The sequence below is a fragment of the Chlorocebus sabaeus genome, chromosome 7 (assembly GCF_047675955.1).
Source record: "Chlorocebus sabaeus isolate Y175 chromosome 7, mChlSab1.0.hap1, whole genome shotgun sequence".
Classification (NCBI taxonomy): Eukaryota; Metazoa; Chordata; class Mammalia; order Primates; family Cercopithecidae; genus Chlorocebus; species Chlorocebus sabaeus.
Window position 1 is genome coordinate 96,720,243 of NC_132910.1, and position 14,242 is coordinate 96,734,484.

General features: G+C 44.8%; 1 protein-coding gene across 8 annotated transcripts in view; it reads right to left on the minus strand.

Annotated features, from left to right (window-relative positions):
* ZNF827 (zinc finger protein 827) overlaps positions 1-13,458 on the minus strand; it is a 174,463-nt gene extending 161,005 nt beyond the window's left edge. For all 8 annotated transcript variants that reach the window (XM_037992635.2, XM_037992650.2, XM_037992646.2 and 5 more), the window contains exon 1: positions 12,784-13,458. In XM_037992635.2, coding sequence (XP_037848563.2) covers positions 12,784-12,826 — 43 coding nt within the window. In that variant the 5' untranslated portion in view covers positions 12,827-13,458. The remainder of the gene's footprint in view (positions 1-12,783) is intronic.
* Positions 13,459-14,242: the final 784 nt, after the last annotated feature.

Sequence of the window (14,242 nt, forward strand, 5' to 3'; positions counted from 1 at the left end):
GGATCTAAGTCCATCACTTCCTTGAGGATGCTTTATATGTCATTCTTCTTTGAGAATCTTTTACCCACACACTTGCTGTGTTTCCTCAAACATTTACACATCTAACTGATAGTATGTGGTCTTGCACTTGTTACCACATTGATTTGTACTTATCCTCTGTGATTATTTTGTGTCAACATTTGAAAGAACTATCAGCAGAGGTTGCATCCTACAAAACTTCTGTTAGCCAGGTAAATGCTCAAAACCTTTCCCTAATGAATGAGCACCAAGTGAGGGTTACAACTCTTAGCCAATCAAATCGTCACTGCTCTAACATGACACCGTGTCGCCACACACCTCTACTCCCAAAAGGCTCTCAATTCAGTATAGTGAAAGACGTGTTCCCCTGCTGTGGGAACAGATTTCCAATTTTAAATAGAAACCAAGCAAAGTAGCACTTTACAGAATTGTTTCCTGAAATATTAAACAATTTTAGAGTTCAATGCTTCTCATCTCACCCCACACTACTTGAAGTCCTTAGAAAATCACCCCCAACGGGTGGCTGAACCAGCTTCTTCATAAACACAACATCTGCTGTTTCATTTTTGGATAGTTTTATTTATTCAACAAGTCTCATCAAATCAAATGTATATTCCTTCTAACTTCTATCCTATTGGCCCTACTCTCTGTTTTCTGATTAGCACTTCATAAGTTTATGAAAATACTTTCCAAGCTGAATTTTAATTATTTGCTTCCATCTCTTTCTCTGCTCACTTGTCTCTGAGCTCCTTGAGAGCAGGGACCATGCTCTATTCAGTTCCGCAAATTCCCAAACTTTGCTCAGTTAGTGCTGGTGAAATGAATGAATGAATGAACAAATGATGTATCGGTTATCACACACAAGCTGAGAATGCAGGATGAATAACAATTTACTCCCTTTTTCACTTGACAGAACTTCATATATTTGAATGTAGCAATCATGCACAATTTTTATCCACCCCCACTCTTAAATTAAGTATTCCCAATTGCCTCAATAACTAGTTTCTCATATGATGACTTCAAGAGCCTACAACATTCTAGTTGCCTCCCTTCTTGTGAGCAGTTTATCAATTTCCCCCTTTAAATCAGTGCAACCAATCTGGGATTCAGTAGTCATAGATGGGTTGAATCAGTTTGTAAGAGCGATGTTGCCACCCTTGTTCTGAATTCCATACTTAAATTCTTTTAGCCAACTCTGCTGAAATGTATCCATTTTTCAAATAAAGGCCGAGTTTTAAATATTAATTGTTGATTAACAGTGGTTATTTCTGGGGGTGGAAGTTAGGATAAGGGGACTTTCATACTTTAACATTATTGCATGGGTTTAATTATTTATACTAAGCATGTACTACTTTTGTCATTAAAAGCCAGTATCAATTTTTAAAAATAAATTAATAGTTAATATTTGTGTTTTCTATGGTTCCAGCCTTACGGAGTACGTCCAAGCCATATTTAAGCTTCTCATACTTTTTCTCTTCTTCTGCACATATTTTTTCACCTATCAACAAGTATTTGAGTAGCCATTTGTGCACAGCACTTCTCTCTAACTACGATCTAGTAGCCAACTCAAACCTTACTTCTAGATTGTGAAATTTCTCTCTTTCTATAAATGTCACAAAGCAGCTCACCGTAATTTGATTTCTCACTTTCTTAAGGTCAGATTAAAACCCAGTAAGATATTATTTGAAGTTTGCCTTCCCCTAGAAGGGAGAAATCATATAGCACATTTCAGTAACGTTTCCTGGAGCGTAGGGTCTCCCACACTTTGTTTCCTCCCAAATACAGCTGTGTTTCATGCTCTAGAGAGGACTGTTGGGTTAACAAGTAGGGCCAAACAAGTGCAGATTAGAAAACATCGCCTAATTCTAGGCCATTACGCGAAGGCAGTGCTCTCCATATGGAGCACATAATTCAGGCCTCAGACAGTGTCACTGCATGTGATTCCATTCTACTACCCTCTGCTTAGTCCCTGCTCTCTAGGAGATCAGAGACAACTGAGCAGAGAAAGAGATGGAAACAAATAATTAAAATTCAGCTTGAAAAGTATTTTCATAAACCTATGAAGTGCTGATCAGAAAACAGAGAGTAGGACCAATAGGGTAGAAGTCAGAAGGAAGATACATTTGACTTGGTAAGACTGAGATAAACTCAGATCTTAAGTCTTTGAGGAGGGAAATATTATCGGCAGCAGCAGTTTTCATGAATCATGGGGCCATCAAGTTCCATCAGCAACTAAAGGGTTCTCCTCCTGTAGCGGAGGGGCTCTAAGCAGTTAACAATGGCCAAAACCATCTCCTTCAGGCTGTGGGATCCCATGTAGACTTTACAGACCTACAGCTGCACTGGGTCTCAAGAGACCAACAAATGGTCCAGCCCTTGGTAGTGCTGACACTGGTGACTACAAGCTAGCTTCTTCCTCTCTCTGGGTCTGTGTCCACTTCTGTCCAATCAGTGGGAAAAGCAGCCCTTCCCTGCCTGCCTCACAGGCAGATGATAAAGGGCTTCATGAAGAATAAAGTGTAATATAAATAGGAGGTTTGGGTAATGTACTGTTTTCCATTTTACATGATGGAGCTACTGAAGCAGAGATGATTAAGTGACTTGCCCAAGGTCACACAGCCAGTGAAAAACCTTGGTGATGGGACAGTTTAACGGAGAAGACTGGAGTCTGTGTCTCCTGCCTACTGTAGGTTCCTTCCGTGAGTCTCTCTGGTTTCCAGCCTCGAGGAGTTGCAGTCCATTACCCAGGTCCACGAGCTAATTTTAGGGTTTTAGGAGCCTGAAAAATTACCGTCAATAAGCTGACCAGGCTCACCATCGCATGTCTTTATTTTTGGCTGAAATGGTAACATCCCAGAGTGGGAGTGCTGGTTAGTTCAGGGGTCCTCGACTCAGGATTAAGCAAATTAATCACATCACCCAGGGAGCTTTTAAAAAATGTTAATGCTCAAGCTCCACTCTGGGTCAATTCAACTTAAATCTCTGGGGGTGTTTGTATTTTTAAAATACAGGTGATTCTAATACATCTGGTTGAGAGCCACTGGGTTGGCTGATGGTGATCAGAAACTGATGGACACCAATAGTTGTCCTTAACTAATTACATAATACAGTTCAAGCAATCCTCAGTCGACATGAATTCACACCTCAAGTGTGTTAACATGGCCAGCATTTACTGTGCACATACCCTATGCCAGACACAAATCTAAAGTATCTACATGTACAAGCTGACTTAGTCTCAGAGAACCTACAATGGTCTCTCACTTCACAGATGAGAAAAACAGGCAGATAACTGCAGTAACTTGCTAGTGTCATGGCTACAATGTGGTGCTGCCAGGATCTTAATCCCTATACAGCTTCTTGATACTGCCATCAAATGTGCTATACAACACCTGAGACTCTGATGAATGGAAAGAGCAAAGAATGCTGGGGAATGCAGAACAGTTTCTAATCCAAACGCCTACAGGGATCAGGAGGTAAGATACCTGAGGGAGGCGGGCAGGTGTATATGCATATGGGGACATGGTGGCCGAGTGGCAGGAACTGTGGCAGACTGACGAGCACATGCCTGGGGAATGGAGACAGCCGCCACCGACTACAGCAGATTGCTGCCATGTGGGGAGGTGGGCCCAGTGCGACTGGCTCTTCCAAGTTTTCAAAGGAAGCTGGAAATTTGGATTTTTATAGGAAACCTCCAATTTCCAAAATGTTGTCTCAAGTTTTTAAACAGTATCTGTGTGGGGCAAAACACATTACTATGGCACCAGCTTGTAACCTACGATATGATCTCTCTCTCCCACTGCGCACACATACACACACCCCCATCCTTCATTTAAGATTCATTGCATGTATTCTCTTGATTTGGTTCTCTGTGATTAGAAACAGCAGACCCTGCCTTTCCTTCTTTCTGTGTAAATAAACTATTACCTATATAACATATGGAACACCTAATATAAATTTCCTCCGTGTTATTCTAACCAGTGGGCTGCCTGTTGAACAGAAGAATAAATAAATATTTATGGAATACCTGTTCTCTAATTTGAGTCTCACTCTAAGTGTTTAAAGGAGGATTTAGTATCCTCACTTTATAATAAAATCTGGTTATAATGCATATGATTATTACACAACTTAGATACAATTCAGATCAAATCATAAACAGAGAAACTCATTCCTATAGTAAAAGCCTACTATAATATTGTTGGCCTATGAAACAAGTATTAGTCAAGTCCTACGATAATAGCCTTGTAAAAGAATTTTACTATATCATATTATTATTATTACTCACCACTCTAATGAGATGTATTGAGAAAAAAAAAACGTAGAAACCACCAAAAAGTTCCAAGTCAGAAATACCTGTAATCTATTCACAATCTAAACAAACTGAAACACCTTTCACATACTTGATAATAAGTAATATTTATTAAGTCCTTTCTATACAGCAGGCACTAATTAGGCATGATTTTGTGTATATGTATAATATTTACATTTGTATACATATTCAATTAATCCTTCTAATAGCTCTGTGATACAGAAATTATTATCACTATTTAAAGATGAGTAAAGTGGAGGACAGGGAAGATAAGTAATTTGCCCAAGGTCACACAGCTAGTCAGTGGCAAAGCTGGGCTCTGAACAACCTGGCCCCAGAGTCTGTACATTTGACTGCTGTGCTACGAACTTCGAAAGCACATGAGTCCTGTTGCTATTCAGTTGTGCCATACACAGTAGACAAAGTTAAAAGAGGGCACAGTCACAAATGATACTTTCCCCCTCTCATTACAAAACAACAACAAAAGCTTTTTAAAATACAGCACCAGACCACCTAAGATACTACTAGCACTACGTAACCTTAGAAACATCTATCACCCTCCACAAGCACAGTAGCTGGTTTCAAAAGCTCGGATAAGCAGAGTGCTACTGATCAATCATGTAAAAGATCATTTTTTCCTGGCCTTCTTCAGTCTCCTTTGAAGGCCAGCTTCTTCAGCACACTCAAAACAATTCACCCTGAGATCCACATCACTCTCTCACCCCTTTTCTTTTTCCCTTCACATCACAATTCTAATGGGGTCTAACCACTTTTCTGACCCATGTAGAAATGACCAAAGAGAAAGATATACAGAGAGAGGTTATTTTGGGGTTTGCTTTTTCAGGCCCTAGCCTCCAAGAAGGTCCATGCATTTCTTCCTTGCTGGTAGAGAAACTTGGTTGAATTAGGATATTCTTAAAAACAGAAGCAAAGTGTATCTAAACCCTGGTCACTTAAGGACTCCAGAGACAGAACTTCAGTGGTAAAGGCTGTTTTTCATAAGAAGGGAATGGACAGTCGGAAACAATATCCTTTTTAGGCACAATGAATCTGCTACATTTAATATAACCCTAGGTCAGACTGTGAAAGCAGAGTTGCTAAAGGCCACATTCTGACCTCAGATCGTGGGCGCATATCACTGTGCATTTTATAAAATTAGCTACAGTGCAGCCTCTCTCTCTGTGTGTGTGTGTGTTTGTGTGTGTGCGTACATGCAGTGAAGCTAACTTTTATAAAATAGCAACATGTACCCATGCCATTTAAGATTAGTATCAAGCCAAACTCTGATTTTAATTTATAAAACTACTTTGTAACTACAACAATTCTATCCCAAGGTGGGTCCCTGGGGAATGATAGGCATCATCAGAGAGGCCCCTGCCTCAGCACCTAGTCACACACTATTCTCCAATATCATAAAAAATAACTTACAGAGAGAGAGCAGAAATACAAAACTTGCTCCTAAACACAAGGGAGAAAGCAGCCAGAAACGTCGGCCCATCAAGTACTGTTAGCTATTTCTAAGGTCTGTGCTTCACACATTATTCTCTTATAAAATATGACAGAAGACATTTTGGCTACCATGAACTGTAAAGTGTTTTGTACACTTAGCCCTAGATGGAATGAATTACTGAGCTACACCTAGCAAACCAGGAGACAGAAGAGAGTACATCAGAAAACAGGCACCATCATTTACAATCTATACCTCTAAAATGTGGTTCTAAGAGTACATTAACTAGGCAATATAGCAGTGAAATCTGATGGAAAAAAAGCTCACATCGTACCATAACTAGGCCTGGTTGGGATTTTTTTCCAATAAGAGAAAACCTAAAATCTATGCCTTCACCACAAAGCTCATGGTCTTGTAAAATCTTATGCTGGAAACCCTTAACGCCCCCTAAAGCCCTATTCTGTAGGTCATACTCTCATTATCTTGTTCTGCGATCAGTCTGATTAAATTATACAAAATTACGAATACATCACTCAGAATGAAGAGATTAGCTCCAGCCAATTCTTTGTTTTTCCTTGTCCTGTCCTAATACTCCAGCGGATATTTAAAAATGAAGAATGGAGGAAGACATGGCAACTTCAAATGGGGACAAAGGATATATTAACCTAATCTCAGAAATACGCTGCCTTCAGCTTTCACAGATGGCACCGCTGACCAGTCATAGAAACAGGGGTAGCAATGTGGGCTCCACCATCATCTCCCTCTCTCACACTTTGAGCTGCAGTCTCAATGTTGGTGTCCCCCCAAATTCATGTTGAAACTTAATCCCCAATGTGATAGTATTAGAGATGGGGCCTTTGGGAGGTGACTAGATCGTGAGGATAGAGCCCTCAAGAAAGGGATTAGTGCATTTATAAAAGGGGCCCTAGAGAGCTTGTGTGCCCCTCCCACTATAGAAAGACACAGCAAAAAGATACCATCATTGAAGCAGAGATTGAGTCCTCAGCAAACATTGAATCTGCTGGCACCTTGATCTTGGACTTCCCAACTTCCAGAACTGTAGGCAATGCATTTCCACTGTTCATAAAATACCCAGTTTAAGATACTTTGTTATAGTAGCCAAACTGTCTGAGACATCTTGTCATCTTTAAGTCCAAAGATACCAATTTGCTTGTAAGTGACCAGGGTTAAAGATAGTGGATGGGAGTTTTTCCCTTTTGTGAAACTACCTTGTCCAGACAGGATCCGAACCCAAACTAACTTGTCCAGACAGGATCTGAACCCAAACTACTGGGATTACTTAAGTAAAACTATTTACCAACTCAGCGAGGCACCATACATTTTCAATCCAGCCTTTTCTACAAGAACACATTGACATTAATAGAACTCCCTGTATTTTAAACCAACTTCCGAGCTGAGGAGAAGCCTGCGTCATCACTCTACCAACACACTCTCCCTTAGGTGTGTCCATAGTCTTTGTCCATCTGATTTTACAAGCCTCACAAGACAGAGATTTTCTACACCTCCCTTGGAATTCTCCTAATAGAGGCCATTCAAAGACTCTAAAATCTCAAATGCACAGCAAGCTCTCACACTGGCCGAAAGCTGTCCAATTTATACTTCTCCAGCATGATTTATTAACACTTTGTGCAGCGAGACTTGTCAACTCACACCAGCTGTGTCATCCCCAGAGTGAGACGGCAGCATGCAGGTAAATTAAAAATCAATTTTTTTATTAGAAACTATTTTGAAGCATGAAAAGGAATGTGATTTTGAGTTATCTTTCCTATTTTTACAGGAAAGCTCAGTGATACCTACTTACTGTATTAGGAATACAGGGATTTTTTTTTAGAGAACAGATAGGCATTACTATCCAGCATCAACCTAGACTGCTTCTGGGTACCTTGGAATCATTAGCTCTGGCTGACAGGATCAGTGAACTACTTTGCCACTTCAGACTCAAATTTTTTCCCACGTGGTCCCTGCCACAGTTAGTCAGGAGGTACTGCCCATTCACTGCAAAAATTAATAAAAATAAATAAGGGAAAAGAGTTCAATCTTTCATCCTTTCTCTTTCGTTAGACATAAAAACACTGGTAAAATGATAAAAATAAGAACTTCTATTGCTTTTCAGTCATTTTGCTTCCCAATTTTACTAGAAAGCAAGAAAGAATTTTAAAAAGTTTTGTTATTGAAGAACACAATAACCTGATCTGGTCTTGATCCACAACTGAGTAAACAATGAAAATACTGGAATAACAAAACAACTGCTTTATTAACTTTTCTTTTGTGCTCCCCCTCGGGAATAGGCATCAGGCAAATTTCCAATGGCAAATATAATAGGATCTAAACTTGTACACGTTTATGTGTAAGTTGAAGCTAATGAAGAAGTAAGTGATCACCAATGGTAAGAAAAAAGATTTACAGATGTAACCAATACAAGAGAACACCCTTCCTCATCCTTTCCCTCTTCAGTTTGTGATTCCAAATGTAAAAACGTTCATAAAGTGCCTAGTCCCATGCGTGGTAACAGTCACAGCACCAGTTAGCCACACAGTTACTCGCTCTTCCATTTTCTCAGGCTGACAAACTTTTTAAAGTTATCCAGTTCAGGATTCTGCTAAAGACAAGCAGGTGCTATAGCTCAAAGCGCCTCTTGGATATTTTTTTAAATATAGTATTGGACCTTGTTAATGGAAAGAACTTTTGTAAAAGAGCCATCAACAACAGCAGAATCATATTTAAATCCCAAAATGATAATTACTGCTCTAGGCCAAGAAATAAAAGCTGTATCTTTTGTAATAATTTTTAAAACCACCACTCAAAACTAGTGTAGGTTTAATACCCTTTGCTTAGGGTCACCTGCAAAAGTGAATACAGGACTTCTTTTGATTTGTAGACAGTAAGATCGCCATTCAACCCTACAGTATAGGCCATCTTTTTCTGCATATGTATGAGGCCCATATAACAAAACAAACACAGATACACACACACACACTTCAGAGGCCCAGGAGGAAATGGCTGTGTAGAATTTTAAATCAGAAACCCAAGGCTTAGGTTAGTAGTGTCAGGTTAAAGGCTAACCCATCTCCAAAGCTAATTCGGTTCTGAACAGTCCCATGGGTGTCTAGCTGAACAGAAGGAGCTAGGAAACCTTAGCAGGCCGGAGCCCAGACTGGGGAATTGCTGGGACTCTGTGCCAGGGGCTGAGGCTCACCCCAGACTTGGTATCAGATAATACCAAGTGCTAGTCTGGATTTCCAGGACTAATCCACTCCAGGGTGGAACTTCCAGGTTCCCTGGTGTCTGTGCTGTGTAGTGGGAGGACTGTGGGCTTTGTAGATCCAGACTGTGTCTGGCTGGTATTGTACTTAATATCAGAAAAATAGATCCAACACAGAAAGAGTCTATAAGTAGCAATGCTTTATGCTGTAGAATCCTTAGGGTGGTGCAGACACAGGGAGAGACCTAAGAGGAAGTGGAAAGCCCTCCTAATTTTCTATAGATTCAGTTTTCATAAGTTCCTTTTTTTTTTGTATTCGAATTCTAATTTGCACTTCTTAAATGTGTTTACAGGTTCTACAGATTCTTAAAACAAGGTACTAACAGTGGCCATTAACCACTTTTGTATTTACTCAAAAGGGCTCTTTGGCTTCAAAAATAGTCTTCCCCCTCTCATTCCTTCAAGATCTCCCTTCCCCTCCTCCGTTCCTCCGTTACACACTCCTTTCTTTTAGAGTCAACTTTTAAATCTGCCCCTATTTAACTTCTTAAAACTCTGGGATGACTTCTAGGAGGAATACTTTAATCCCCAGACTTCCTATATTTTAAGTTTGATACAAAACAGTACTCCAGCAAAAGAGAAATCCTACTCTCACATATAAACAAACAAACAAACAAACAAAGTGTCTAGCATTAAAACTGGGACTTAGAACTACAATTATATTCGACATTAAATACAAATTAACACTAATTTTCCCCAAAGTCAATAATTACTACTTCACACCACTTGCAAGTTTCAAGCCTCACTCAGCACTTAGCAAGCCTTGGGTGACTGTAACTGAACTGCAAAATACACCATTTGCCCAGAAATTGCGAAGTCCAAACGCAAACTGCTTTAAAAACATGTGTAAAACACACTTAGCACAGGCAACACACACCCACAAAACTCCATTCAATTCAAAGGTAAGTGGAAAAGCTCAGAAAATTAAGGCCTCACTTTCAAAACTGCAGGGACTTTTACGGTGTTTCCAAAGGTAATTGCTTCTTACTTCAGTAAAAGTGACTTTATGTGACTGAAAGAGGGAGGTGATTTTTTTTTTTAAGTGAGTGGATAACAGGATTCAATCAGACAGCAAAGTAGGAGAACCCACTCTCAAAATACAACTTCATCACCAGGTACCGACGCGCAGGAAAGGCCCACCAAGCACACGAGCTAAAATGGAGCCTGAATTTCCTCTCAGACGCAGAGGGTAGTCGCATGAGGTCAGGGTCAAGGTCATCAGCAGGGCAGGCTGCAGCTGCCCGACTGCACAGCACACAGGAGGAGGGAAGGCGTTCCATCTCCGTCACAGTCGAAACAGATAAATCCCTTCTCTCCCACCCTCCCTCTAACCCCGCCAACATTTTTTTTTTTTAAGCAGGGGGAGACGAGAAGAAAGGGAAAATGACCAAATAACCTCACCGCCCTGTTTTCGCACACAAGCTCATCAGCTCCCAAAGTTGCCATCTAAGGGCAAGTTCGCAGAGAACACTGAAGCCCATTTTGTCCGAGCAGGGCAGACCTCCCCTGACCCCCCCAGAATTCCTGCCTCCTCTACCTCCCCCCACACGCCCCCGACAAGAGCCGGGCAGCGCGGCAGTCCGGCCATGTGCACGCACACTCTTCCACCAACTGCTGCGAGTTTTCTGTGAATCGCAGCGCGGAGCCTCCCAACTCGCCCTCCCCGACTCCACCGCCTTCTCCTTCCTCGCACAAAATTTCCCTACACACGCAGCCGCCTGCGAGTGATTTTATGTGCATATATATTACATATGTGATATTATCCTCAGAACCTCTAGCGGGCAGGCGAAGAAAGGACTGCACAGGGGCATTTTCTTTTTTTTTTAAAGGAAGGGGAAAAAAGCAAAACCCAAGCCCTCTGCGTCGACTCCTGCGTACCGGGAAGGGGAAAGAAAGAGGAATGTTTGCTGAGCGGACTGCTTGCAAGTGCCCTTGCTCGCCACTTCGGCTGCGGCCCGGGTGACACGGAGGCGCGGGGGCGCCCGGCCCGAGCAGCCCGCGCCCCCCTCCCGGTCCCCTGGGCAGGCACCGCCGCGGATATTTCGCGAGGGGGAGATCGATCGCGCTGCCTGTCTGCAGCGGAAACGCACACGCTCACACACAACCCGAGCCCGAGACACCATAACCTTAACCCTTCCCCCACCCTCCGTGAACTTCAGGTGACCGACCACGTCGGCCTGACACCCGGGCGGGCGGGCGCTCCGGCTCCACTCCCGCCCCCAGCCCGGGTTTTGTAGGATCGGGCTCCGAGCAGCGCCAAACCGCCGAGAGAGGGGAGTAGTGTGGGGGGAGAGAAGAGAAATTGACCCTCCGTCTCCCCCGACCCCTCCCTCCGGCGCCTCCCGCGTCCCCTCCTCCCCGTCACCCCGCCCCACGCCTTCTCCCCTGCCCCCTCTTCCCTGCATTCAAGGAGCCGGGCGGCCCCGGGGGATATTTTTAGTTGCTTCTTTCTCCTTCACTTTTAGCTTTAGCAGCATCTCGGAACACTCAAAGCGGAGAAAGACTGGGGGTTTGGGGGGAGCTGGAGAGGGAGTGGGGGAAAAGTTAAGAGTCGCGCAAAGAGAAGCCGGAGGGAGGGCGGAGAGGGACCGGGGGCGCGGGTGGAGGAGGGGAAGGGGACCGGGCCGTGCCGGCGGGTGTGTGTCTCCAGTTGGCGTGTGTGGCTGCCGCCGGGGAGGGCTGTGATGCACTTTAGTCCTGGACTCTGCTCAGGCTCGCCAAGGAGGGGGTCTGAGAGCCCGAGTCTCGCCCGGCTCCGTCTGCTCCGACTGACCCCGCATTTTATTGCGGCCAGGAGCCCTGCTCCTCCCTCCCCTCGGCTCTGCAGGGACCTCGCGCGCCGCGAGCCGCCCTGCCTCCTGCCTCCGCCTCGGCGCAGCTCCCGCACCCCACATCCGCCGCCGCTGCCCGGCCTCGCCCCCCGCCCGGCCGCCCCGCGCCCCGGCGCGCCCCCTCGCCCCGGCGCCGCGGGAGCAGCCGCCCGGCGGCGCGTGTGTACCCGTGTGTTTGTGTGCGGTGCCCCTACACCCTCCCCAGGCGCTCCCGCCTCGCCCGCCCCCGACTCCCCTCCTCCGCCGCCGCCTCCTCCACCTCCGCCTCCTCCTGCTCCAGCCGCCGCCGCCGCTGCCGCCGGCGGCTCGGGGGCCGACCAACCCCGGCGCAACCTTTAGCCAGGGACGGACCTCTCCCTGGATCCTGTACCCGGCGGCTGCTGCGCGCCCTCTCCCCGACACCCCCAAACGCCATGTCACGGCCCCCAGCCCTCCGCGCGTCCCGACCCCCGCACCCTCAGGCGCCGGAATCCACAAGGAATTTTTTTTTTAAGATTCCAACCTCTCCCACCTCCCCCCACCAAACCCCCGATAAAACCCCCGGCATCCACACTACTCCCCTCCTCCCTTCTCTTGCCCCCTCCCCCCAGCAACCCGGAGTGAGGAGGGGGAAGGGGAGGGAAAGGGAAAAAAAAGCCCGATCTCAAGGAAAAAAAGAGGGGGGGTGAGAGAAAGAAAGAAAAAGAGAGAGAGAATAGAAAGGGCACGGGGCTGATCATCACCAACATGGCTGCCTCAGCATAGACCTAAACGAGGAGTAACCCGGGCTGTGTCTTTGTCAGTTTCACCTCTGTAACCCTAAACTAATGCAGAAAACAACGGAGGAGGCTGCGGAGGGGAAAGAGGAGAGGGAGGGCGAGAAAATGGCACGAGAGGAGGTGGAGAAGGGATGACTTACGTGAGGGAAGGCGCTTGGGCTGCTCCTGCTTCCTCCTGGGCATTTTCCCCCTTTTCTCACATTCTCCTCCTTGGTTAATGTGAGATCAAATAAACCCCCGTGGGGGCAGAGAGGCAGACACTGGCAGGAGCGGGGAGGTAGTTGGGGGGCGGGCGGGCGGGCAGGGGGAAACCCCTTCTCCGGTGTGTGCAATGGGTTGAAGCTTGTTTCCTGGAGCCAGAAGAGGGGTTTTCTTCTTTTCTTTCCTTTCTTTTTTCCTTTTTTTTTTTTTTTTTAATTTTTGGTCGTGCACCTGGCTTGTCCCCGAGCGTAATATTCTTCAATGGAAACGGATCTAATAGGTGTGAGTGTGTGTGTGTCCTATGCTCGCGTGTGTGATGGGAGGTATAAATAAATGAGTGCCGGTGCGGCGGTGTCTATGGCCGCGCTCTGTGTCTCCGAGCCCCTAACACTAATGTCGGGATCAAAGGGCAGCGGCGGCGGCAGCACAGCTCACAGCTCGCTCTCTTGCTCTCTCTCTCTTTCTCGCTCTCTCTCCTCTCGCGCTCTCTCTCTCGCTCTCTCTCTGTCACACACACACACTCACACACACACAGAGGCACAGACTGAGGGAAAGAGAGAGCTACACACACACACACACGCACGCACACACAGAGAGAGCAAAGAGGAAGGTGCCCCAAGGCTCCCAGGGCGGACTCAGCCTCGGATTTACAACCGCTCTGTCTGGAAAGAATGGGGGGCGCGCGTGCGGGGGTGGGATGGAGTTCTTCACATTTATCCCGCTAGTCACCAAATCTAGGGGGAAAAAAGTTTTTCCCACTCTTTAAACAACGATTCGTTCATTATTTTACTGATTTTTTAAAAGGAAATAAATTTCTCTCTTAACTTTCTTTTGTTTATTAAGCTACATTTTGTTCTGTATGTAATTCTGCAGGCTTTTGTCCCTACCCATCACCTTAAATCTGGAGGTTACCGTCTCCCACACACTCTTGAAAAACATTCCAATAAAACTAATTTAAAAAAAACTGAAAAGACAACATATGGTGAAATCAATAACTTGGTTGACAGTTGACAGAATAAGTGCCCAGTTTTGGAGTGTCCAGTGGAGTTAAAACTGAAAAATGCTCCTAAATGAACATTACAGCTACTTGACAAAGAGAGGAAAATAAGATTAGGTCACCCCTCATGGTTGCTTTAACTGCTACGTGATACTCCTAGAGTGCACACAGCAATCTTTACTTCGGAAATTTACTTTTTCCCCTGCTATATACTGCAGGTATATGAAGTTTACCCTGAACCAATTCCAGTGTGCATTATGAGCCCAATATAGCAGTTTTCATTAACTGATACATACTTTCATTACCTTACAAATCACACATCTTTCTTCAAAGGGAGACATAAAGGAGAAAAATAGAAAAGGACGGGTCTCACTCGAGCACAAAAGGTACTTGGTGAAAGA